General features: G+C 42.2%; 1 protein-coding gene across 3 annotated transcripts in view; it reads right to left on the reverse strand.

Annotated features, from left to right (window-relative positions):
* The window catches only part of RBMS1 (RNA binding motif single stranded interacting protein 1), a 95826-nt gene extending 80227 nt beyond the window's left edge, over positions 1 to 15599 (reverse strand). For 2 of the 3 annotated variants that reach the window (XM_075711422.1, XM_075711421.1), the window contains exon 1: positions 15527 to 15599. In XM_075711422.1, coding sequence (XP_075567537.1) covers positions 15527 to 15589 — 63 coding nt within the window. In that variant the 5' untranslated portion in view covers positions 15590 to 15599. Of the gene's footprint in view, positions 1 to 14093; positions 14136 to 15526 lie in introns of those variants that run through there. The other variant, XM_075711424.1, reaches the window with a different exon arrangement.
* Between the last annotated feature and the right edge of the window lie 10057 nt (positions 15600 to 25656).

Raw genomic sequence — 25656 nt, forward strand, 5'->3', positions numbered from 1 at the left:
CTATGGAGTACCAGGGAGCAAACTCTGCTTGGTTTGCACACTGCAATACGTATACCAATTTTCTTTGGATTTTAACAAGACCATGTGTAGCACATACAATGCTGCAAATTAAATTCCCAAAGTCTCCTAAATGACTCTTGAGACTCTACATGGCTTCCTAAAATAAAACATAAAATCTCATTAGAAAAGAACTGGAGTTGAACTTCATTGCTTTTAAAACCTTTGCATCTTGCATCGTTTCCCATTTAGGAGGGGAGTGTTGCAAACCCCATGCAAACCCTGGAGATGGCACCTGGCTGCACTGCCCGCAGCGTGGGTATGGCATGGCAGTAGTACTTACCAAAGATATTCATTAATGCAACTTATCGGTGCAGTTACATGCATGCTACCAACTCCAGGACAGACAAGCTGTTAGTTGTGTTCTCATGGAAGGCTATGAATACCACAATGCTTTAAGTATGCTTTATACCCAGCAAAAGTGACTTAAAGCAAGAGCTGAGAAAAAGCTGTGTGCAGGAAGACCTGATGTTAGCATCCAAGACAACTGCTTCTTAGTTTTTGGGGCCAGTTGATACCAGTCAACTTTTGACATTTCTCAGAGATGATCTTGCACTGTTACACAGCCTTACTCAAGCCCACTACATCCAACCTTTTTGGCCAAATGTTCATTATGGCATATTCAGCATAAGTGGCATAAAAGGTCCATTTTCTACAGATGTAGGACATAATATGCAGTCACACACAGGATACCCTCTGCTCCTCAAGAAAAAAAAGGAGTGGTCTGTCATGCCCAGAACGATTTGCACAACTTTCTCCTATGTAGCACATGGAGATTCACCCGGGCACAGGCACCACAGAACAAATTACAATCAGTTTAGCATGACACAAGCAGCTACATTTGACAGAAACAAGAACAGCTCATCCAGCCAATGAACGGTTCAGACAGATACCAAACAGCACTTACCCTGTGGCTGCTTTTACTACAGAAAGTGCTGCTAAGATCGTACAGACAACTTAAGATGGCCCCAGCTGATCAGGAAACACTAGAAGCAGAAAATGCAGCTCGACAAGCAGCAAGAAACTCTGAATGTTTCTCTGATTTGTTATCACCATCCTGCCCCTTTGCCCTTGAAAAGCGTGTGTGTGTGCATATACACACATAAAGCAATTATATTTACATTCTTTTAGAATTGTGTATCCCATCTACTCAAATCTTGAATAAAACTACAGGTTGTTTCAACACTGAGGACTACGACAGTATCACACATTTTCTACTTTTTCCTTCCATATGATTTTATGACCTGCTTTCTCGAAACTATGTGCTATGAAGAGTACAAGGAAAACATTGACATTTGGACAATTTTCTCCTGGAAAAGATAAGGAAGTAATAATTTTTGTCTCTAGACATCTCCAAATTCCTAACCTGCAACTGTAGCTTGATTTAGCTTCCTAGCAGAGGGAAGCATTTTCTTCTCACATTTCCAGTCAGTACGCCTTTTGCATCTCACAGTACTCAGTGATTATGCCCTCCGACAGCTTCTCTCTCCAGCTAGACAATTTTTATGCACAACAGTAGAAAAGGAGCATTTATTTTGTTTCTTTAAGGACGGTTTCAGATGTTACAGTAATACACGTATCACTTGCTTCATTACCAGTATACTTAATGGAGAGATCACTTTTCCAGCACCGTTTGAGGAAACGGGGACTAGGATACTCCAAAACACAATGCTTAGCATAGTACAAATACTATTTAATCCCATTCAACTCGGATCAAGAGGGCTTGTTAGCATTTGCTCAACATCAGTCTCAACAGATCTAGGCTGTTCCTAGCAAAACCGTTCTGTTGTTGTTTGATGAAAGCCAGTTCGGGCAGCATGTCTACCTCCATGGCTCAGAGAAGTTGACTTCAGAAGTCTGTTTAAAGCACAAAGTTGCTGAGCATCGATTTAAGACGATGCGTGGGTAAACTCTTTTGAATTTTAAGCCACAACAAATAGGGAGCATGACACATTTAAATTAAAAGTAGCAGTTAGGGAATCTAACCAATTAGTAAATCTAATACTCTTTATGCAAAATTATTAAAAATGTAAGTATTTTCCTAAACGCAAGTGATCAAGGGTGCACAGATGAGACTGAGTCCTTTCATACATTAAGGCAATTCACCACAATACCGTGAACACAAAAAAAATCTGTGGACTTGATGAAACATGGCAAGGAGTTCGCTAAAATCAGCATAGCAAAATCCAGCACACAATCCTGCTTTTATAAATAGTAGTTTGCTTCTCTGTAAGTATTCCTTCAGTAGGATGAAATTCTTGAAGTTGTAAAGGTAGACAAGATTAAAACTGAAGATTCACCCATAAAAACTAGGACAAGACTTCCAAGGGTAGGTAACTTTTGGTGGAGCTCCCCAGTAGATGTCTACTGGCATGTTACGGGTGATTTTTCCGTACTGACCTTTGATGGTCTGAACGTGGCATGAGATCAACTAAGTACAGCACAGAAAGCTGAAATCTTTCAAGTATTATTGATAGGGTGTTTTAACATGGAAAGTCAACTGCCGATAAAGCTATGAAGTAGAAACTGCACTGTCTGAGAGATCTAGGATGTGCAGATAGGGAAAAGGAAAAGGGCGGTATAAGGAAGTCAAAAAGCTTTAACACTGGTGGTTAGATCTGCTGGCCTGATAAGCTAGCTTTGGTGCAGAACCAAATAAAGAACAAAGATGACTTTGCTGGCCCTGTTGGCAGCTCAGCTGTTGAGCCAACCTTTCCCTCGGTTTTCCTGAGAAGACCATAAGTGCGATGGAGGCAATTGCTCGCCCTGCGCATCTCAGCTCTGCAATCTGGATTGCTCCAGAGCCCCAAGCGTGAGAGAAGGCAGAAGTTACAGGGACAGGAATGAGGGAGAGACATGACCAATGGCAGGCTAAGGACAACTGCAGACCCACAAACTGAGATGGCAATTCAAGGAATAGCTTGAGCTGGCACTACTGCCAAAAGCAGCAGCCTTGCCCCATGGCTGTTCTTTCCCCCTTGCCAAAAAAAAGAAAAAAAAAAAACAACCACCTTCCCCCCCAACCCCAAAACCAACAAGAAAAAAAAAAAAGAAAGAAACGGGAAGTTCAGACCGCTTCTTTCACCATCACTGCTGACTCATGAAAGTGGTAACAAAACAGCGTTAGGCTGTCAAACAATCAGGAATTAAATGAACTCTGGTTTTACATACACAAACTAAGACAACTGCAGTGAACACATGTGGTACCTACGTCTGTAACGAAGCCTTGAAAGTAAGGCAACAAGCAGCATGCTGAACCTGTCTGCTAAAACTTTGGCGAAAGCCTGTGTACATACCACATGCAGCAATGCTGCTTTGGCCTTAGGGTCAGATTTTCCTTATAACCTTATCTGCAACAAACAGTCTTTTCTCATTCTTTAAAGGATGATGTTTTGGTAGATGCTTATCACTTATTAGATCCAATACTTTCTGACTGCTGAAAGCATTCTATTTTTTCTTCACAAATTATAATCTTTTCCAAAAACCTTGTGCATGCACTTCCAAAAAAAAAATGTGTACTTGTGTCTGGTTTATTTATAATTTTGCATTCTTCTTGAAATCTGGAATTTATATTTGAATAATGCAAACAGAAGAGCTATTCTAACTCAATTCCACAGTACTCATCAATTTCCTTCGCATTTTGCTTCACATTTTGCCTTCTAATTTGAAACTTCACTCTTGGTTTGAGCCAAAAGATAATTTTTTTTTTTGTAAACTACAGTTTTAACTCATGCAACTAGATTTTAACTCTAAGAGATTTTTAATTCTGAGAGAAAAGTGGTTTTAAGTGGTTAAGAATATCATTCAGATATCTGGAACTCAACACAACATGACTTATTCTGTAATTAAAATGTTGGTGACTTCACAGTGCATGATAATTAATGATTCCTTTTACATCTAGAAACTTAGCTCTGAAGTTAAGTTTTAAATGTTTAGCAACAGTATGCTGAGCAAGTGCAGGATGCCGTTCCTTGGTGCATCTTAAAAGTTAAAGGAAGCAACACTCCAAATGGCTGCTGGGGTGAATGTCTGACTGCACAATGAATCACTTTCATAGACACTACAGATCATTGTTAATTCTGAAATGAAAAATATGCAAGAATTAGATAACACCTAGGAAAGCTTCCAGACGTACTGCTAATACAACACATTAAATATATGAGGAATTCAACTGCCAAGATGAAGTGGTCCAGGCCCCATAGACAACAGTCTAACTCAGACGTATAAACGGTTATTGCTAAAATCACAGAAGTGATACAAGTAGTGCTTACAGCAGTCACCAATGTATTTAGAAGCCCATGCAGTCAGTCACTTGCCTCTACTTACTGCACAACTACAGTCCTGAGCAACTGCTTTCAGGTTTGTCCTACACTGTGGGCAATTTCAAGGAATTGTATTTTTAATAAGAACATTCAGCTCCACTTTTCTTAGCAGCAATCCTACCTTTGCAGCTTATCAATCTGTGCAACAGTTGGATGTTTGACACTAACAATCTTGTAAGTCATCAGTAGTTTGCTGCAAAAGTCACAAGGAATTGAAGTTGAAAGACACCACACTACATTTCCTAAAAGAATAAACCAAATATTTGAATTTATGCATTTTAATTGGATTTTAAAATTAAAATGGGACAACAGAATACTGGAATAAGGACTTCCCGGAGGAGAAAAAATAACAAGGAGTTCATTTAGTAGGAAAGATAAGGCCACAAAACCAATAAAGCTATCTAGATAAAAATTCTGCAAAAATCTAGGCCATGGAACTTCATGTTATTCCATGTTCATGTTATTCCTGTTCTGAGTAATATTTTCATGGTTGAACTCCGTCTTCCTGCACACTAAACTTCTGCTTAGAAATAAAGACAACCGTTGCTAACAGAAAAACAACATCTACTCCCTTCTAAAACTAGAGTTCTAGATAGTTTTACCAGCCCAGTTTCTTGCCAAAACAAACTCTGCCATGGTTCTTAATCTGGAAATATCAATAATAGTATTCATGTGAACATACCCATAGACTGTAAAGAAACTACTCACACAGTAAATGACAGGCAGAATTTGAATAAAGTTTTATCATTCTGAATAATCTGCTCTATCCTGAGCTTTAGAGAACAGACTTAAATGTATACATCTATATATGAATGTGTACGTGTGTATGTATATATATAAAGATATTTAGTCCTAATTGCTGTAATATCTGACCCAATTCTGGATGTTAGTACATTTCTGTACAAAATCTATGGGAGGTAGGAAACTACTATTAAACAAATACCTTTTGAAGAGTCAGACCTAAACAATTTACCTGAGATTATCCAAAATATCGTTGACAGGACAATTTGAACTTCATGACACCATCTTAATCCCTGTACTGTCCTTGAATAAACTTTATAGGTGTGGCTGAGCTGGGACTTTTATTATCACCCAAGACAATGACTCAACACAGAACTTATTTCAGGGGAGGAAGAAGGTGGAGATGGAAACAGCTCTGAGGATTCAGTAATTTTGAAAGAGGGTCACTGGAGAAGCATCACACCAAAAAAGGTCTTTTGATAGAAGGATAAAACACAGAGATAGGCTAGATCTTTCATTCCATCTTATATATTGTAATACAAAACTATACATTAATAGTACCAGAACAACAATAAAGTTGCAAGTGAAACATTAAAACAGAAAGCACAAAATGGTCAGCAGCTTCAGAGCAGGGAATTCCCAACAACTCATCAGAATACGTCAAGAATGGTTACATGAAAAGCCAAAGTGCCTTTCCTAATGACTAAGCCAGTCTTCAACCCTCAGTGACTTCCCTGAGACCATGACACTCCGCACCTGAGAGATCCAAGAACAGTATGTTTGTTGGCAATCTGACAAAGTTTGGTTCAAAAGTTAACCTGATTTTGTCACTACAGCAATTAAAATATCAACATCGTGCTGAAACAACGAATGACTTCCTTAGCCATTTCCAACTTGCATTAACCTCCATAGGAACGTGGAACATCGTAACTGGGAACGGAGGCAACTCCTGTGGCACTTCAGACAACCAAAAAACCACTGTATTCTTCTGTCGGTGCCATGGTGTGCCCTAAATTTCACTAGCACCTTTAACCAACTGAAATTCTACATAGTGAATTACATCTTGATATTCTTCACCATAAATATTACTCAAGCTTTCAAACATGCTCTATAGCTCCTCACTACTGCAGGATACTGCCAGGTTCCTCCTTTCAAAAACTGTCCCCAATTCTGGAATATTTACATGTATATGTGTGCATTGGAAGCACTGTTGCCCTAAGACAATAAAAGAACCATTAAAATTTATGTTTTTGTTTAAGCTAAACACTGCAGAAATGCTTTTTTAAAAATCCAGTTTTGGTAAGCATTTCTCATAAGTAGCATCCAGAGCTACATCTCCTGGAATGCTGAAGAAAAGCCAAAACCTGTCCCCGTTTTAAAGGTTAGTAGCTAAGCAATTGTATTTAATACCCAACTCAAATGTTTTTCCCAAATTACGCAGAGGTATTTTTAAATAAGCACAAGTACTACCGTAACGAGGATCATGTAAGCCAAGTAGATTGGATGGAATAATATTAAAGCAATTTAAATACCATTTGATTCTACTGAATGTCAGTCTAATACCAACCCTAGGATACACCAACTATTCATCTCAGGTTTCTCACTGGGGAAATTCAAAAGTCTTCCAGTTCTCTGTCTCAGTAAGCACTTATTCATGTCAGTAGTCTCACCACAGGCAGTGGCACCACTGGGTATGTAAATATGCACTGGCATAAGCAAGAGTCTTAAAATTCAGACCCACATGTCTAGAACTCTTCTTGAACTCATCTGGAAGACAGACCACTAGAAACTTCAAAGGATCTTGTCCTGCTGGCGGTTGCTTTCATACTGGACAGAAATCTGTGGAACTGTGTGCCCGGCTCTGCTGAAGCCCAGGTTTATCTGGCGCAGGTCCTGCCTTCCCGGGCTCACAGGAGGCACGTTCCTGGCCATCTGATGCGTTCACAGATGCATGGCACACCTGCTCCGTCCCTCCTCTCCCACAGCACAGCCCCAGTGGGGCAAGCTAACACGAATTTGCACTGTACGTCACTTGTACACTACATACTTTAAGGAGTTTCATGTCGTAATGGGTTATTTAAAACCTTAGCTAAGTGAATAAGCATTATTAGCAAATTCTACATATAGGTAGAAGAAAAGGAAAAACACCACAAGACTTGAAATTAATCCATCATAGCATGAAGTCTCCTTTGCAGTACACCAACCACCTCTTTAGCGCTTAGCTGAAGAGCACTCCAAAGCCTGGGCAGGCAGCATTGCACGTGGCGATGCCCGAGAGACATTACTACTTCCAAAGCAGGAAAAAACCAGCCTATGGCCTGGTGGAAGAAGGCTGAGTGAAAGAGGCGTCACTGACTTAAAAAATAAGAAGAAACCTCTACCCCTTACCCTGCAAATGGGTTAAGTATAAAAGGAAATACAGAGCCTTAAATCAGAGTCTCCTCTCTGAACACAACTGAAGCAGCGGGGTTGCACAACAACCAGGGTCTCCCTGGGAAGACTGGAGGTCATCTGCCACAGGGCTGCATACAAAGTAAAGGAAACTTTCAGGTCCTGTACCACTACTTCGTTGGTTTGGGTTTTTTTTTTCCATTCCTCAGCTTTAAGAATTTTATCTATTTGTTTGTGGCTTGGTAAACAAGGATCTGCATTTGATTTTACTCTCGCCTGCCTGGTGTTTTGAGTGATTTCAGACTGTTGCAGTGGCACAAGCACAACCTGATAATGTTCCTGTGGGTCAGACAAACCCTAAAACAGGATTCTGAAACACCTCGGAAGAGTCAAGCATCTACAACCATTGCTTCAGATTATCAAAGATAACTGGATACTCCTCCACTAAGCTGCAGCAGCCTTCCTGGGAGCTAGTAACACCCCAGGCACAAAAGAAGTGCCCTGCAGTGACTAAAAATCCTGAGAAAAGCTCCCTGTAACACTCACCCAAACTCACACCTGAATTCTGGATTTCACTCCCCAAGCACACTAAAAATTGAAGTGCCACACATGTACCTGGGATATCCTAAAGAACTGAATTCTAACATTGTTATGCTGTAGTGCCCAGACGACAGAATATATGAGCTGTAGTTAACCTAAGGATTCATGTTTCCACTTTCTTGAAGCAAAGCACCATATGGTTGAGGAGATTCAGATATGAAAGAACAGAAAACAATAGAAGGTAAGGAAAGAAATAAATACCCTTCTCGTCTCTGTGGAGAAACAGAAAAAACGCTTAGAATAAGGTGTGAAAGTGCTATTGCCAGTAAGAGACACTGTCAAGAAAGAAAGATGAAAGAAAATGTTACGTGTACTTACTTGCTGTAAAGAAGTATTTCATTTCACAAACAGGTAAACGTCAGGCTAGACTAAGTTTGATGCTCACCTTGCCCTGCTGTTTTTCAACCAAAGAACCAAGGAAAACGAAGCCCAAGAACAATGCGTTATTTGTTTCCACTGCAACCTCACCAAGTTCCACAGTTCTACCAACCGAGTAAGTAAAATCAAAACACCCACTCTATTTGACACATCATTTTTCTAAAGCAGAATACTTTAAACAAATAAGACACACACCAGTGATTTCCTAAACTATTACAGTTACGTGAACAACACTGCTTTTATGAGGACACTTGAACAAAAAAGGTATTATTATGTATTATACTATTATATATTTCTACAGATGTGTAATTATCAGCTTTTATTTTGCAACAGACCATAGAGCCGATATATCCTCATACTACATCATAAATTCAGAAAAAGACATTTTCAAAGTGTTGTAACGGTATTTGTTTTAAAGGGCTTATAACACTTCAAAACATTTGCTAGATATTTTTAAGCCAGTGCATCTTAGTGCATGGGTTAGGCCTTAAAACTGGTATAGTTTTATTGTTAAAAATCAATTTACATAAACTGTAAGAAATGTTACTAAATTTAAACTGCTACAAATAAACTAACTCAAACTGACATGAACCTAGTTCATCTTGAATCTGTTTAAAGCAATCCCTCACCAGCATTCAATTACTTCAACTGCAGTTTAAAACTACTTTGTGTGTCAATACCCAGCTGCAGCTACACTGCTTTAACTGCAGTCTCTTGAGGCAAACAGCTAGCCCTGTGCTAATCACAGTAACCAGCCCCTACAGCACATGATTTTTTTGTTGTGTGTATGTCTTCCTAAGTTGCTAGGTTAGGAGGCTTGTGCTTATCTAACCCATGGTTCCCCCCTGCCCGTTTCTCCTCTGTTTGTAACTCATCCCTTCCCTTTCCTGTTGCATCAGGAAGCTGCAAATACAGTGGCTTCTGCAGGGCTGTTATAATTACCACAGTACACTGCAATTCTGAAACGTATGCAAAATAACTAACAATTACTTCAACAAGGTTTCGGAGAGCATTTACATGTGGTTCTGTTGGCTTCCTAGAAAACTTCTGATCAACACGCTTTATCCAAGATCAAAACACCTCCATGCACGTCTTCACTAGGACTACAGCTTTATAAGCCTTCCCAGTGTGCCCTAAGTAAGCTGTTTTAAAAATAATCAGATGTAGAAACAGAGAAAAACATTCATAAGAAGCCGGAAACAGAGCCATGAGGGAAAGCCAGTAAAAAAAGTTTCTATTCTCCACTGACTTCTTTTGTTATACACTATCTCATGCAACAAGCAAAGATCAATTTTAATGAAGACTTTAGAGATTGGGGGGGGCAGGGGGGGAATGCAGACCGAAACAGCTGTCATGTGAAACAACCATTATTTTTATTTACTTGGTTGCAGCACTGTGCAGATGTTTTAGGAGCCATCTCAAGCTCTCAGGAAAGGATTTTCCCCTCCCTTCCTTCCTTCCCCTCTCCTCCCTGCCAGTAACCCTAGTTTAAAGGATCTAACCCTTCTGAAATGTGTTAACTCAAGCAAATTTTTTTACCAGTTGGAAGTTTCAGGGGGAAAAAAAAAAAAAGAAAAAGAACCCAAAACAAAACAGCAGATGTTCAAGACAGACTTCTATTTTCCCTTCCATGCGAAGCTTAATGGCAAAGATACATACTTTAAACAATACTTCCAAAGAGATAAAAATATATTGTTCACCCTGTTAGAAATACTAAACAAAAACTTCAAATTGCTAAATACAGATAAGACAATCATATCGCTTTTCATAATCTATAACATCATGCCTGACAAGATAAGGTGCTTCCTTTTATTTCTTTCATTCACGTTTGTGTTACAAGTATAGAAACCCACTGACGGAGCAGTTTTGCTCCCTTGAGAATAAAGCAGAACTTCACAAGCAATCTTACAGATGCACTTAAAAATTTAAAATAGCTGGTACTTAATATAAGAGCCGAGTCTTGTTAAACCCAGGTAGACCATTTAACATAGTATACAATGTAAAGAGAAATAGACTCTGTCAGCAAAGGCCGATGATACAAAATGCCATAATTCTTCCAGTTCTGAAAGAAAGAAACAAAAATAAACTAATCCCATGTATTTAGGTAACCACAGATACCTGTTCATTCTTAGGCTCCTCAGCCTCCCCGCAGCACCGGGTATACACACACGAGGTGTAATGTCAAATCAGTCTGGTTGCAGACTGCTCTGTGGACCTGCATGTTTTGAGTTATGACCATGCCCAGGTCTTGCAAGTTTAATGAGGTTCCTTCTCACACACACAGACACCACACACGGCGCCAACTGGGAAATAATAAAGTAGGATTACAGGTGTAGCTTCTTCACATATTAAACCTATAGACAGAATTAAAAGCTAATCTACATTTTTAGCCTAAGATTGGCAAAAGCTTTCTTCATTTAACCATCATTAGAAACCCACCCTGATCTTCAACTTTTAACAAAACCCGACCTGTGACACAGCACTTGATGCTAACAGAGGTGCATGGAAAGATTAATCGAAAGCTTTGTACGCCTCTCCTTACACAGGCCAAACACCAAATCAGTGTTAGATTCCTCACGTGCAGCTACGCCCAGTTAATCCGCTCAAAAGCAGCAAACTATGTAAATCTCCTTACACTGGCGAGATAAACATTACACTCATCAAAACGTCAACAAGAACCACTGCTACTGGGCAAAGCTGTTCGAAGGCACAGACAGACTGGGCTTCCTGAGCACCCAGACTGTGGTAGGTGGGACCCTGCGCTCGCCTCCATCCCAGGCCTCCAGAGCTGCTCCTGGCTTCCTCTTCCAGAAACCTGAGAGCAGAGAAACCTCCCTGCACAAAGCGATTTAAAATCCCTAATCAAATAGCTGCACTAGCTCTGTAGATCCGAGGAGCAGATGGCAGGAGAAAGCCTAATTTTCCATTTACGATAATTTTACAGAGAGTAGAAATATTTACTTCAGAGGAGCGCCTCCCGATTTACATAAGAATAACAAAAGCGGGAGGAGAGACAGAGAATCATCACTGTTCTCAGCACGCACAAACTGAGAGCTACGAAAGCCTATATTGAGTAGGATATTCTATGTCATTTTGTTTCCTTCGCATTAAGGATGCACACATGTGCATTCTTTGCATAGCTCAAGTAACCTTGTTAGTAAAAATATTAGCTTACGCCTACCTTTTCCAGATAGGATGCATGGCCATGAGTGCTGTGATACGTTATTACTGCGGATACTGTATGGCTTTCATTCTTTAACTAGACCTCAATCTGCATTTCAAGCCAATTCTCAGATGAGTTGCCACTCATTTAAGCAATGTCTAACTTTTAAGCCTGGTAGGAGTATTTTTAATATGCCTGTCTGCCCAGAATGCAGGAAATCCTTTTGAAAATACCACTTCAGAGACCATATTTTAGTATTCCTACAAGTACTCTAACAGAGAGAAAAAGATTAGACGCCACCCAATCGAATCTGACCTGAAACCAAGGATGTCGACTGGCTCCTACATGCCTGAGTTACACACCGAAATAGATACAGCAGATAACAAGCATAATACTATAAGCACAGATTCGTTTATAAAACAGAACATAGTTCTTCGGGAAAAGAAAAAAACAGTATGGGTAAAGCTCTGGCCCTACTGTAGCTAACTGGTATTTTGTCAATGTTTTAAATGAAGGCAGAATTTCACATTACATGACAGTGCCCTAAAAATAAATCAAGAGAGCACTGCCTTGCCTTTTACCAATACATCAGTCACCTTTTCACCTGAATCTGCTATAGACTCTTAAAAATGAAACTGGAAAATACTAAAATTGAAATGCTCTTCTACTATTCTGATATCACATATGTTGCAATACTAATAGAGACACACAAGCTTCTCAAAAGATTTTAGTTTCATTTTGAAGTTATTTAAAGTTTCTTCAGCTTCATACACTACATGTTGTTAGCATAGGAAGTCTAGTTTCTCCTTTCAGAGACGATGGTAGACTACTTTGCCTACACTAACCTAGCGTCCTGGACTAAAGCACAATTATAATTCAATTGTCTGAATGTGGGTTACACAGAGCATGCAGAGGCTTAATCTGGACTATTCTTAATTATCAAGAGTTGAAAAACGAGGCTCGTCACACTCTTCAGCACCGTGCTACATCAGCTCACCCCTGCAGGTGAAGTCTGAGTGAAAGGGAGATGAGAAAGTCAATCTTTAAACGACCCTAGTCTATTTGAATGAAGTTAATAGGAGTTTTCCATGGACTTAAAGGGAGAAAAGCGCAGGCCCTGGCTCCTTATGTAGGAAGTGTCTGAGCGGAGAATGGCTACACACTAACAAAAGAAACCTTTGGTACCCAGGGTCTTAAGCCCACATAATACCCCCGCATTCATTTCTTTCTCTGCCTATCAGGGGAAAAAAAGGGTCTGTTTGTTTTTCTGATTCGGTCGGCCCTTTTAGCCCTCTGAATCTAAGGAGTGCACTGTGAAAAGAAGAGCATCTTATCAGCCTGCTCCAGACCAGCAGGCAACTCGCATCCGCACGCCAAACACAGCCCTGCCAGCAACAGGCCTGGCCCCGCGCTGCCCTCCGCTCCGGCGAACACCCTGCCCGGCACCCCGACAACCACAGCAGGCCCCAGGGGGCCCTCCGTAAGTCATGCTCCTTGCTGGGAGAGTAAGAAAATAGTACCTAATAAATTGGCTTCATTTCCAAAGTCTGCAGGAGCACCAGACAAGATCATCCGCGTGGGCGTACGCGGGGCATTTATTAAAACCAAACCAGCACCAGCACACGCAGTAAGCATGTTTTATTATGTACGGACTTGAACACTTCGAGTACGAGATACAAAGATAACTCTGAGCACTGTTAGGCAGCATCTGCAGAGCCCTGCCGAGATAACACATCAGCGATTCTTATCAAAGAGATATTTCTATAAAATAAGGAGGAGAAAGGAAATAGCCATTTTTGTTTAAGCTTCAAGAAAATATGAGAGTCTAACTTTCACTGGCGCGCAGGTTAGCCACGCAGATCGTGCGCCATCCCAACGACGCGCCGAGAGTTCGAAATTTCGAGGCCCATTTCCCCATTATTTCTGTGAAACCCTTCACTGTGCGTGGCAGTGAGATCCGATCTGCTATTTCTGCCCCCGAGCAAAACAGGACAACTCCCCCAGTATTGCTAACTGAACCCGTCAAATTACTTGTTTCAGCTGCTAAGAGCAGCAGACACAGAAGGATTTTTCCTCACCTGGAAAGAAGCCTGCCATAGTATTTTTGGCATGCTTTGTCAAGCCGGGAGCTTGTCAGTGACCTCTACTCCATTTACCCTCTGGTGCACAAACTCACAGCACACTTTCCGACGAACTTAAAAAGTAAGATTTTTTTTTTTTTAAATCGAAGAGTCCATTAAAATAACACACTTTGCAGTAAATAATGTAATGTTTAGTGCCAATGGTTTTGTTTTAGGGTTTGTTGTTTTTTCCTTTTTTTTGGGGGGGGGGGGGGGTGGTGGTAAAAAGCGCAGCCAAAGAGACAACGGCCCAGCAAGGTTGTAACCCAACTATTTCAAGTATTTTATTTCCAGCGACTAAACAAAGAAGGAAAGAAATACCTCTTTCAGTACAGCTCCATAGATGCGAGTGCTCTGAGCTTATCAGAGCGATCCGTCTGCCAATAAAATGTCACAGGATTTCCCTTGTGCACTTCAAGGGGGGGGGGGAAGGGGCAAGTCCGCAGCGCGGCGGCGGATTTTCGGAGGGTTGTTTGAAAGAAATCACGCGCCGCGACCCTTTCGCTCATTTCACGCCGAGCGAAAAAACATCCAGCCCCAAGTTTCGCTTTGCGGCCCGTGTTGCAACACCGGCTCCTCTTTAACTTCTTGTCGAACTCAGCAGGGCCGGCAGCCGCCCGGCCCTCGGCGGCCGCCCCGCACCGCTCCGCTCCGCACCGCCCCGCACCGCTAAGGTCACCCGGCGGAGGCCGCCCGCCGCCCGTGCGCTCGGCAAGGTCACGGCGCAGCTTTTGGGGGGGGGGGGGGGGGGGAGAAAAAAAAGAAAGAAGGGGGAAAAAAGAAAGAAAGAAAGAAAGAAGGGGGAAAAAAAAAAAGAAAGAAAGAAGGGGGGAAAAAAAGAAAGAAAGAAGGGGGGAAAAAAAGAAAGAAAGAAGGGGGGAAAAAAAGAAAGAAAGAAGGGGGGAAAAAAAGAAAGAAAGAAGGGGGGAAAAAAGAAAAGAAAGAAAGAAGGGGGAAAAAAAGAAAAGAAAGAAAGAAGGGGGAAAAAAAAAGAAAGAAAGAAGGGGGAAAAAAAAAGAAAGAAAGAAGGGGGAAAAAAAAAGAAAGAAAGAAGGGGGAAAAAAAAAAGAAAGAAAGAAGGGGGAAAAAAAAAGAAAGAAAGAAGGGGGAAAAAAAAGAAAGAAGGAAAAAAAGAAAGAAAGAAAAAAAAAGAAAGAAGGGGGAAAGAAAAAAGGGGGGAAAGAAGGGAAAAAAAAGAAAGAAGGAAAAAAAGAAAGAAAGAAGAAAAAAGAAAGAAGGGGGAAAGAAAAAAGGGGGGGAAGAAGGGGGGAAAAAAAAGAAGGGGGAAAAAAAAAAGAAGGGGAAAAAAAAAAGAAGGGGAAAAAAAAAAGAAGGGGGGGAAAAAAAAGAAGGGGGGGAAAAAAAAGAAGGGGGGGAAAAAAAAGAAGGGGGGGAAAAAAAAGAAGGGGGGGAAAAAAAAAGAAGGGGGGAAAAAAAAAGAAGGGGGGAAAAAAAAAGAAGGGGGGAAAAAAAGAAGGGGGGGAAAAAAAGAAGGGGGGGAAAAAAGAAGGGGGAAAAAAAAAGAAGGGGGAAAAAAAAAAGAAGGGGGAAAAAAAAAAGAAGGGGGAAAAAAAAAAGAAGGGAGGGGAAAAAGAGTTTCTTTTTGTAAATCCCAGCTCTCGAGGAGCTAACAGGCTGCAAGCTGCAACTCACGCAAGCCGCCACCCCTCTCCCCACTCCTCCCCCAGCACCCCGGGCGGGTGTGGGGGGACAGCGGGGGTGGGGGAGCCACACACACCCCCCCCCGCTCTTACCTGCTTCCGATACGGGGTCCGGCTGCTGCCCGCCGCGCTGCTGTTGCCGCTGGGGAAGATCATGGCCCCGCCTGATCCCCGGCTCCCCCTCGGGATGGGGAGCAACTTTGGCGGCCGCCGGGCTGCGGCGCGGCGGGGCTGCAGGGCGCTCCCCGCCTCCGTGCCTTCCCCGCCGGCTGCGGCTCTTCGCTCGTCCCTTTCCCCCACCCCCCCCACCCCGGCCCCCCGCTCCGCCCCGCTCCGCGCCGACCCTACCCCGCCGCGGCCGCCCAGGCTGCCATCAACGGGCCCTCATTGACCGCCGCCGGCTTCCCCCTGGCCCGGCCCGGCCCACCCCACCTCCCACCGGCCTCAACCACCGCCCAGAAAGAGGGAGGGAGCGCCGAGCCGCAGCGGGGCGGCGCGGAGCGGGGCGCGGCGCCAGGGAAGGGGGGGGGAGACGCGGAGCGGCGGGCGCCCCCCGCGGCGCGCAATGGTTGCGGCCTAAGCGGGGGGCGGCGGGCCCGCGGCGGAATGCGCGGCACGCGGGGCCAGGCGCAAGTTGCGCCTGGCCCCGCGTGCCGCGCATTCCGCCGCGGACCCGCCGCGGAGTGGGCCTGGCTCGGTCCCGACCACCCCGCGATTCCCCGCCTGATTTTTGTGTAACACACAGCTCCCCCCCCCCCCCAACCCCGCAGGGCTGCCCGCTCTGAGTGCAATAAATATTCCAGGTTTTAACTCCCCGCGTTTCGTCTCGGTTTAGGGAGAGGAACATCCGGTCAAAGCCCTCATTAACGGCTCAAGGCAGGAGTCGGGAAGCCGGGGGAAATTCTGATTTTCGGCGCGCGAGTCGGGCCTAGGACACGTCACGGTTCTTAGGCGAGGAGAGCGGGACGCGTGGAGAAAAGGGGTTTCCAACTTCAACTCGCTGTTTCCCTGCATTGTTTACGTTATTACGTTTAATTACCCCGTGATACCGGTAATCTAGTCTTTAAGAAGTTCAGGGTTACAGCCCTGTCAAGCCGCTGAGGTTCTGATTGGCGACGCTGCAGAAGACCCAGTACGGCCATGCATCATCAGGCACCTTTTGGTTCCTCTTTCTGATAATACCACCGCCCTTATCTCACAGACACAAACATGACAATGGGAAACAGCTGGGAAGAAACCAAAAATTGCCAGGTGGTTCATTACTGAAAAGCCAAGTAACATAGTGCCATCTGACAACGCTAGTATCTACAAAAGCCATAACCTTCAGTTACTCAGCTCCCTAGAAATAATCACCTAGAAATAATTTTGGCATCCTAATATACTGCCACCGCAGATCAGAGCCCATCTGAGTACAGCTGACGCTACGAAAGCACCGTCACTTGGCAGAACTACATTCTGCATAACTTTTTTTTTCCTCTTTCCAAGTCCTAAAATGGATCTCATTCAGTTTGGTCTTGATTTGATAACGTAAGCTTAAGGGCTGCTAGTACTGGATGAAAAGCACTGCAGACACATGGTGATCACTGCCACTGAAAAATGTTTGATGGAGTAAGTTCGTACCGGGAGACTTTATGCCAGATCGGGTACGGTCTGCTGTACTAGCCTAACTTCATGCTGCATCGCAGATCATTTGTATTCCCACTGCTGGCATAAAGTTAGCACGGAGGCTTACAGATAAGATAAATTCATATTCCCTAGTCTGATTAAGGCTGTAGTCTCATGCCCACTTTACAACATCATCAGTTGGCATCACTGCTGAGAAAAGCAATGGTTCAGCAACTGATTCCGGGTGAAACCTTTTTTTTTTTTTCCCCCACCTTCTCTCTGATCAGGTTAGTTTTCTTCCAGATCATTTCCTTTGTCTGGTTCAGCATGTGGCTGTGCTACTGCTTGTGCCAGCGTAATGCAGGAGGTAGCATGGGAGCAAAACCAGGCAGGGGCGAGAGGGTGGATACGACTGCTTGTTTTGGCAGCAGTATCAGATTATATTGGCTTAATATGTTCGTGTACCTGTGGCTTAATTTGATAGAAATGCAGCTGTGTGCCCATGCCTTCCTGAGATGTACTACATACAGAAGGCGATCTGTGCTCCAGTCTTACTTATTATAGCCCCGTGGTCACAGATGACACAATCGGATTCAGTGCTGAAACACTGTCTTAAAGCAGTATAAACTGTAACAGTGACAGGCCACTTCTCCTGCTCACATCTGTTATTCCCAAATGAAAAATAGGAACAATATTTTTCTCCACAGCGTTCTGGTCACCAAAGGGGTGCTTACAAAGCTTACATCTGCTACACCTACAGGAGGGCTTTGTTAGCTGGAGATGCGTAGAGTGACCACACCTTCCCCTTGCGGGGAAAAGCTTTTCAAAACCCATCAATCATCCCTTGCTTCCTTCCCTCTCCTCTTCCTGCCCCATCCCCCAGGGAAGAGGCTGGAGGGATGTAAACACTATATGCTGGATGGGGCCTATTCTCAGTCCCTGTCATACCAGGGAAGGCGCTCAAGAATATTGCAAAGCAGTTCTCTGAAACGCTGCCATCTTGCCCTCTCTGCCGCCACACGTCCCACAGCTTCCCATGATTCGGACGCGGATTTCCCTCTCTTGCATTCAGTATGTGACACACTTCCCTCGGTTACCGTTACTCTCTTTCCTGATGTATTAGAAAACACACAACAACAAATATAATCCTGTAAACATCTACTGGATCGCAATCAAATGGTATCTCCTTATCTATTGTTGTTAAACACGTTACAGAATTTTCTGGGAAGAAAACCTTGATGCCCTATCCTAAGTGCTAATCGACCTATCAACATTTTCTCTTCTTTTTAAAAGGCTTGAGTAATCTGTCTCCATTTTTGTCTCAAACAGGGAAATAGCTGCCTTCCAATAGCTATAATGAGGTTATCAAGAATACAGAGCCAGACTCCTTACAGCAGTGTGGCTGGAGGGAAGGGGACAGCAGACCTAAACTGAAACGAAAGAGTTTCGGGCTGGACGTAAGGACAGGCAGGCATTGCCCAGAGAGGCTGTGCAGTCTCCAGCCTCGACCATTTTCAAGACCAGACTGCGGACAGCCCTAAGCAACCTGACCTGATCTCTTCACCGATGCCGCTTTGGGCTGGAGGTTGGACTAGAGATCCCCTGAGGTCTCTTCCAACCTGAACCCATGCTCATATGAAAAAGCTGCATTGTTCTTACTCCAGAAAATAGGCAAAATGATTTCTGTGTAAAATCCTGTATTTCAGATTAAGTTGATAAGGCTCGAGATAATTCCCTGGACTTTTCAGTACACGTACAGTGATCCATCAGTTCAAGATACCGGTAATGGTTCCCCTACGTATTTTCTGGGATGCAAGAAACATGCCTTGTTTGCAAAGAACAGTCTCAGTCTTACTCATTTAGCAATCGCAAAACTGAGACACCTAATCTAGAAAATGTGTACAGATGTGATAATTTAAATCATATTTTCAAGGACTTTATTATTAACTGTGTTACAGCAGGTGTGAACAGACTTGCAGGTAGCCACGCTTACAGTTATAAATGAACAATTCACTTTGATCCTGAGGGAAAAAGGTGACCGTAGGGTCTACGAAAACCTAAAGGTCTGTATAAATCACGTTCAGAGCTTCTTTAAAATTACCCAGAGTTGCTTATTCAGAAATAAGGAAAACTTGCTGAGCAGACCTGGTGCATTTTGGAGCTACAATGTTGTAATTACATGTTCTGTTCTGTTTGGGGGTTTTTTATGTACAGTTCAGAAATTTAGGTTTGCAGAGAGACTGGGTAAACGCAGAAATAAAGATATCTCTGAAAACCAGGAGACAACTGGAAGTCCTCAAGAATCTTTCCAGTCATGTTTATCCATTTTAACAAACAGTAGACTGGCAAAACTAAGCCATTATTTTAAAAACAGTTCTACACTTTTAAGCTGCTACTTTACCATTTCTGTTCTAAATCAAATCCATGGCTTCCCTTATTTATCTCAAAATTCAACTGAAGTAGCTATTTCCCCTCAGGGCATTCAGTGCCTCTGTAGGACAGATGGTCCCACAGCCCTGGATCTGCTTTAAAAGGAAACTTTCAGTCTATTGCAAAACCCTGTGAGTCCAGACTGGATCTCCTGAATTTCCCCGCAAGCCGGCTCTCCTGGCCACTTCAGGGCCTCCTGAAGACCCATTAGTGGAGGAGTGACTGTAGGCACCTCATTTCCCCACCTTGACGGGACTTAGAAGACCTACAGGCTTTCCACCACAATGCTCACTTGCTTAAGGATCCATCCTCTCACTACACCCAGTCAGATGGAAAAAGACATGAAACAGAGTAGGCAGGAGGCTGAGCCACAACGATGCAAAAATACTTTGAAATACCCTATGCACGCCAAGGAAACAGTATGCAGGGCTGAACTTTGAGAGATATTAAGCATTTCCTGGAAAGTGTTAATAATGGGGTATGGGAAGCTAAGTATTGTACAGAAGCAGATTTTAAATTTTAGGCTTAAATTCATCTCTTCAGAACTGAAAGCAAGAAAAGCATTTATAACAGCCAAAGGAATAAAGTAAACTTCATTACATGAGAAGCACCTTTAGAGACAAATAATCTCCTAATTAATTGTTTTTAATTTTATTTAAGTACTCCCAGTATGCAGGTAATGAAAAAAAAAAAAAAAAATCTGTATCTTGCTAAGTGCGGGTGAGAAGGAAAGGTCAGTAGAAATGGGTCATGGTGATGCCATGAACATGCAAAACACTTTCTATATAGAAACTGTAATAAACAACGACTTCTGCAGAAGTATATGATCTACTAAGAGTGAGGTATTGCACACACAATGAGAAGCTGTTGTTTAAGAATGTAGTCTTCAAAATAATCACAGGAATATATTCAACAATAAGAAAAGAATCTCCATGATGATCACAACCAAAAGGGAAGACAAATAATCTTTTCCAGCTGTACCGTCTCAAATATTGGTACCAAGACACCAAATTACTTATATTCTAGATTAGACTACAAAAAATAAATGCCATTTTATCGCTGATTAAAAAATACCCGTGCACAGTCACTGTAACAGATTTCTTTTGATTCGAACCTGTCCGCTCATTCTCCCTGGGAAACCTCCAACCCGTCTCTGACTTTCCCATCACCTCTGCTGTGGTGCTTTCTTCCCTTAAATCCAACAGCTCTCTGTGAAAAAAAGAGCAGTCCTCTGCTTCCTTCAGTGCACACAGAATGCCCCTGCTGTGGCCACTGGGTTTGTGCCTCCCATGACATGTTTTGACTCCTCCTATTCATTTTAGCTTGCAGTTCATTCCTTCCATGCTTCCTTAAACGTTCTTGGAAGGACACTTCATAAATTGCACAATTATAAGTAATTGTTGCCATTCCTTCACTGATGACGGGTGTTAAGAATATGAACATAGAGAGCAACTCAACCTCTCGTTAATGCCACGCCAGCACTTTATATTATGGAATGCGTTTTTTATTCTTTGAAAGCCAGGACAAGATACTTCCTTAGAGAAGTATTTCCACTGTCAAACATCCCCTTCCTAAATATACCCTGTGTATTCTGGGAAGCACAACTATGAAACAGGATTACTGTAAAGGATTACTATGTAACAGGAATTTAAGGAGGTTGCTCATAATTGGTAATTAAAACACAGGACAAAATCCAATCTTGATTTGTGGAATTAACTAAAATGACTCTAAAGATCTGAATTCTGCCATTAGCTTGATACCATTGCCAGACACTTCTCTGAAACTATAAAGCAAAGTCTGTAAACAGTTGCCAGATTTATTGTATAACAAAATAATAAAGTCTGTCTGAAATGACAAAGTATATTGTTTTTTCTGCTTTGTTATTAACTATGTAGGAAGTTGTTCATCATTATATTAAAACATATTTTTGTTTTAAGTGAGACTACTAAGAAGAGCTCAGTGTTTTGACATGCTTTCTTGATTGTGTATTTTTTACATTTTGTGCAGAATAAGTTTATGAAACAGTAGAAGAGGAAAGCAAAAATATTTGCGAAGTATTTTCTAGGAAACAATGATTCTATGCAGCTATTTGGTTTTTTTATATCTTTTACATATTTACATTTTATATACAAATATTAATAAAAGATGAAGTAAAATCTGGAAATACACAGATATTTTTTTCTACAACTTCACAACTAGTATGGTTCTGAAGTAGGGTTATATCTGCTGGTTTTCCAACAGAAAAGAGGCTCTTTCGAGCAACAATTTGTTCAATTTTGGTGTGCTGGATTTTCTTGGATGAAATTTTTCATGGCATGGGCCAGGCTTGAATGGTTACTATTTTACTAGAATCTTAGAAATAAGAAAGAAAAGAAACTAAGACTCCTAAAATTAAAATACGTTTAAAGATTGAGAACAGTTAATGACACTGAAAAGATAAATCATTGCGCAGTGGTTAGAGTGGAAGGTCTGACCAAAAGTCAGCCAGACATAAATTTTATTCCTTTGTCTGTTGTTTTCTTGGTATCAAAGTCTGTGAAATAGCTTCAGATTTGTCAGCACTGTGCGGTTACGGAAAAAAAAAAAAATCAGACCCTTACCTGGTCTTTCCACATCTATAAAACTGGAATGATACTGTAAAGCCTTGAATGAAACATGTACTATTTGCATTATAAGCAAATTTTGTACTCGAGCAATGAGGAGCAGGCTGGAATCGCAACACACACTATATCCAAAATGCCTCATTATGGAAAAAGAGGAAAAAGGCAGCAAAAGTCACTTAAAATGTGTTACGCTAAAAAAGATGGAGTTATTGTCACTAGTGCAAAACCAGGCTTGCACACTCAGGCTGTGGGCTTGAAGAATACCTGAGGAAAAACCAGAGCAGATACCGCTCTGCGCACCTGTGCTGCAGACAGCAGTCACGCTGGCGGGAGCGACAAGCCAGGCTGGAGATTGTGTACAGTAGGTATATATGTGTAGATATCTTGGAACAAAACCACAAAGCACGGCTCTTTCCAAACAATGCTGTTGTCCCAAGATGACTCTTCTTGCTTTTTTTTCTTTTTTTTTTTTTTCCTTTCCCTGGAACGAAGTCCTGTTGTGTTTGTTCGACAAATACTAGTGGTCAAGTGAAGAACTGACAGCTCTACCTGCTGACAAGCACTGTGCAAATTTTTCCTGTCCTCACACACATCCCTGTCAATTAACCTCATTTCTGACCTGCAAATGTCTTTACAGTGCTCAAACTCCCCTGAGTACACTGACAACACTGTACTGGCTCTCTGGTGCCCATTTACATCATCTCAGCTGGAGTGTGAGAAACTCATTTCCATACAGATTTCAAAGGGGCATATAAATTTTATCTGTTTCAAAATTATAGCCTTTACCCTCCTAGTTTGTTTTATAATCACATATAAACAGAAAGACATTTGTTTATAATACACAATCTGATTATAATGACCTAATTTAGAGTATGAAGGGAAGAAACAAGATCGTGTGGCAGAAGTTAAGCAAATATTCAATAATGAGTCTGAATCTTATCTCATTTTTAATATCTTTAAAATAAAAGTATCCACATAAGCCTTGATAAAATTGTTCCTGAAGTACCTGGTGTAGCTTACATCTCTGACAAGCATTATGGGTTTCAGTCTGCCAAAAAAGCTATAGACTGTTTTTTTCCCAAAAAAATGCACGCTCTACCCCTCTGAGTTTTGAAATTGCATACTTGTTACATTTGTAGCACCTACCCAACACCAATACAACGCACAACAAAATGATCAACAGATACACCTTCAGAATAAGAACATTCTTCCTCCCGTGCCAATTCAGTGCTCATGAATGTCATCTGCCCGGTGGTCACGGCAATGAAGGACCTCCGCCAGCAAGGCACTCGGCATCTGCAGGGGAAGGTTCCTGTGCCTTGAGGTCCTCTGCAGCTTGCAGAGCCCACTCGTGGCGGTGAAAGAAGGATGTGGCTCCTGCTGGTGCAGCCCTTCCCTGAAGGGCTATAGGATCCTATACCTGAAGGTATATGATGTGGCTGATGCACCACAGACAGACGAAAAGCAGGAGCAGGATGCCAAAGCCATCTTCTGACACGCTGTACAGCTGTCAGCTGCAAACAGGATTTTTTGCCACTTCCACTCTGAGCTAAACTCGCAACAAACTTCATTGCTATCCCGAGTCTGTGTCTTCACCATCGTTTCAGTTCCTGTAATTTTAAATTCAGAGATGATCTGAATATTTATGTTCAGTAATCAGTAAATTAATCAAGATGGCTAGGACAATTTATTTCAGGGAGTAATTCATAGAGTTACTTACTAATTGTTCCATACTAAGTGTCATGGGCTGGCAGCAGCACAAATCGCGGTGGGAAAATACTTCATTGCATCATAATTAAGTTTTATATTTATTTAGGTAAATAGATTCTTGAAGTTGTTTTCAACACATTCTCTTGAGCTGGTTTCGAAGTATCTATCAGATACTGCACAACCATATTTCACAGGCCTGTTCACCAATATCAACACACACAAAGCAAAGATAACACCTGGAATGAAATCCTGGCCTCGTCAATAGGAGCTTTACCAGCGGGTCCCAGATTTCACCCCGAATGAAAGCACTTACACTGTGCTTTTGTGATCTACTGAGTGCATTTAACCACTCGGGGATGCTGAAAAGGAGGAAATCTTCTGCTCCTTTCCCCCTTCCTGCTCTGAGCTCCACGGTTTCGAGCCCTTTGCTTGATCCTCTGTTTCTTTTGCTTGCTGATTCAGCTCACTAACCCAGCAGAAATCTTTCCGCTTTTCTTTCTGCCATGACAGGGAGTTGAGTTGGGTCACCAAGGTGTCTAACAAGACCATCACAAGTTAGGCGGCAGGAGCAGGCAAGGTGGGAAAGGCCTGTATGTCCCCATGGGAGGAGGTGCTGCTGGCTGGGTGGCTTCTCTCGGTCTAGGGCTCCCTCACAGAATTTTACTCAGAACATTTTTCACTGGAGACCGCTTTTTTTAACCATACATTTCCAGTCAGATTCCGGAAAAGTGAAGTTATTGCAACAACCCGACCCCAGCCATTTTGTGCAGATGCGCTGCAACAGAGTCGGGTGAGCGAGGTTGGATAACACAAGAATTAGGTTGAACTTTCGCCCCTAGTTCCAGCATTCTTTGAAGTTCTTCACTGCCTTGGCAACTCCTTCCCCTATCTTCCACTATTGCAGCTTCTGTCAGAGGCTCTGCATAGCCAGGATTTTCTCTGTTCTGGGACTTTCAGAAAGAATTTTGCACTAAGCTCCCCAGGGACCAGATCTTCACAATGTTTCAGTGCCTGCAGTACAACTTGCTGTGCTTTTTTCTGAGCAGAGCAAAACTCCCAGCAGTGTTTGCTGCACGGGGCTCTAAGACAAAAAGGATTTCAGCAAATGGCTACAGCAACCTTCTAGGACTACTTACTAGAAGGAAATAGATGACCTTCTTCTGGCGGGAAGCAAATTTGGGTAATTTTCTCTACAGTATTTTAACATGAATCTATGTGAATATGTGCCCTTGCATGCACATCAGGTTTTTGTTACCTACCCATCAAAACTACCAAATAAACAACTGCCCACTTCAGGACCTGATCCTGTCCCCTAATGTAATCCAGAAGTACATAATAAAGACAACTGGGTGCTATCATAATATTGCTTTTGACCCTTAGACACAATTTGCCCTTCACTATTCTAAAGATCACTGAAAAGTTTTGATGTGAATATTTGTTTACATAATTATAGATGGAGCTGATCTCCTGGATATATTATTTAACCTGATTGGCTGAACTCCAGTCCAAAATACCATCCAACTATATTTGGTGAAGCACACACAAAATTATGTTTGGACAAACAGAGGGATTTTGGAGGCCCACAGATAACATTGCTGCAGAACACAGGCTTAGGTACTCTAAAAGTGAGGAGAGGTTAATGGCTTGGAAAGGCAAACATGCTTACTTCTTCTACCTTCATTGTAATCAGTTACTTTACAGCAGACAGTCTCATTACTATAAATTGCAACTAGAGGCATTTTTGCCTTGCAAAGGAATTCATAAAAACATGTCAGATCATGTCAGCTGCGATGCTATATAAATCACATTCTGCACAAAGTGAAAAAATACAGTTTGCATCCAAGAAATCTCAGATTGTTTTCTGAGTAGAGCCCA

The sequence above is a fragment of the Pelecanus crispus genome, chromosome 5, assembly GCF_030463565.1.
Source record: "Pelecanus crispus isolate bPelCri1 chromosome 5, bPelCri1.pri, whole genome shotgun sequence".
Lineage (NCBI taxonomy): Eukaryota > Metazoa > Chordata > Aves > Pelecaniformes > Pelecanidae > Pelecanus > Pelecanus crispus.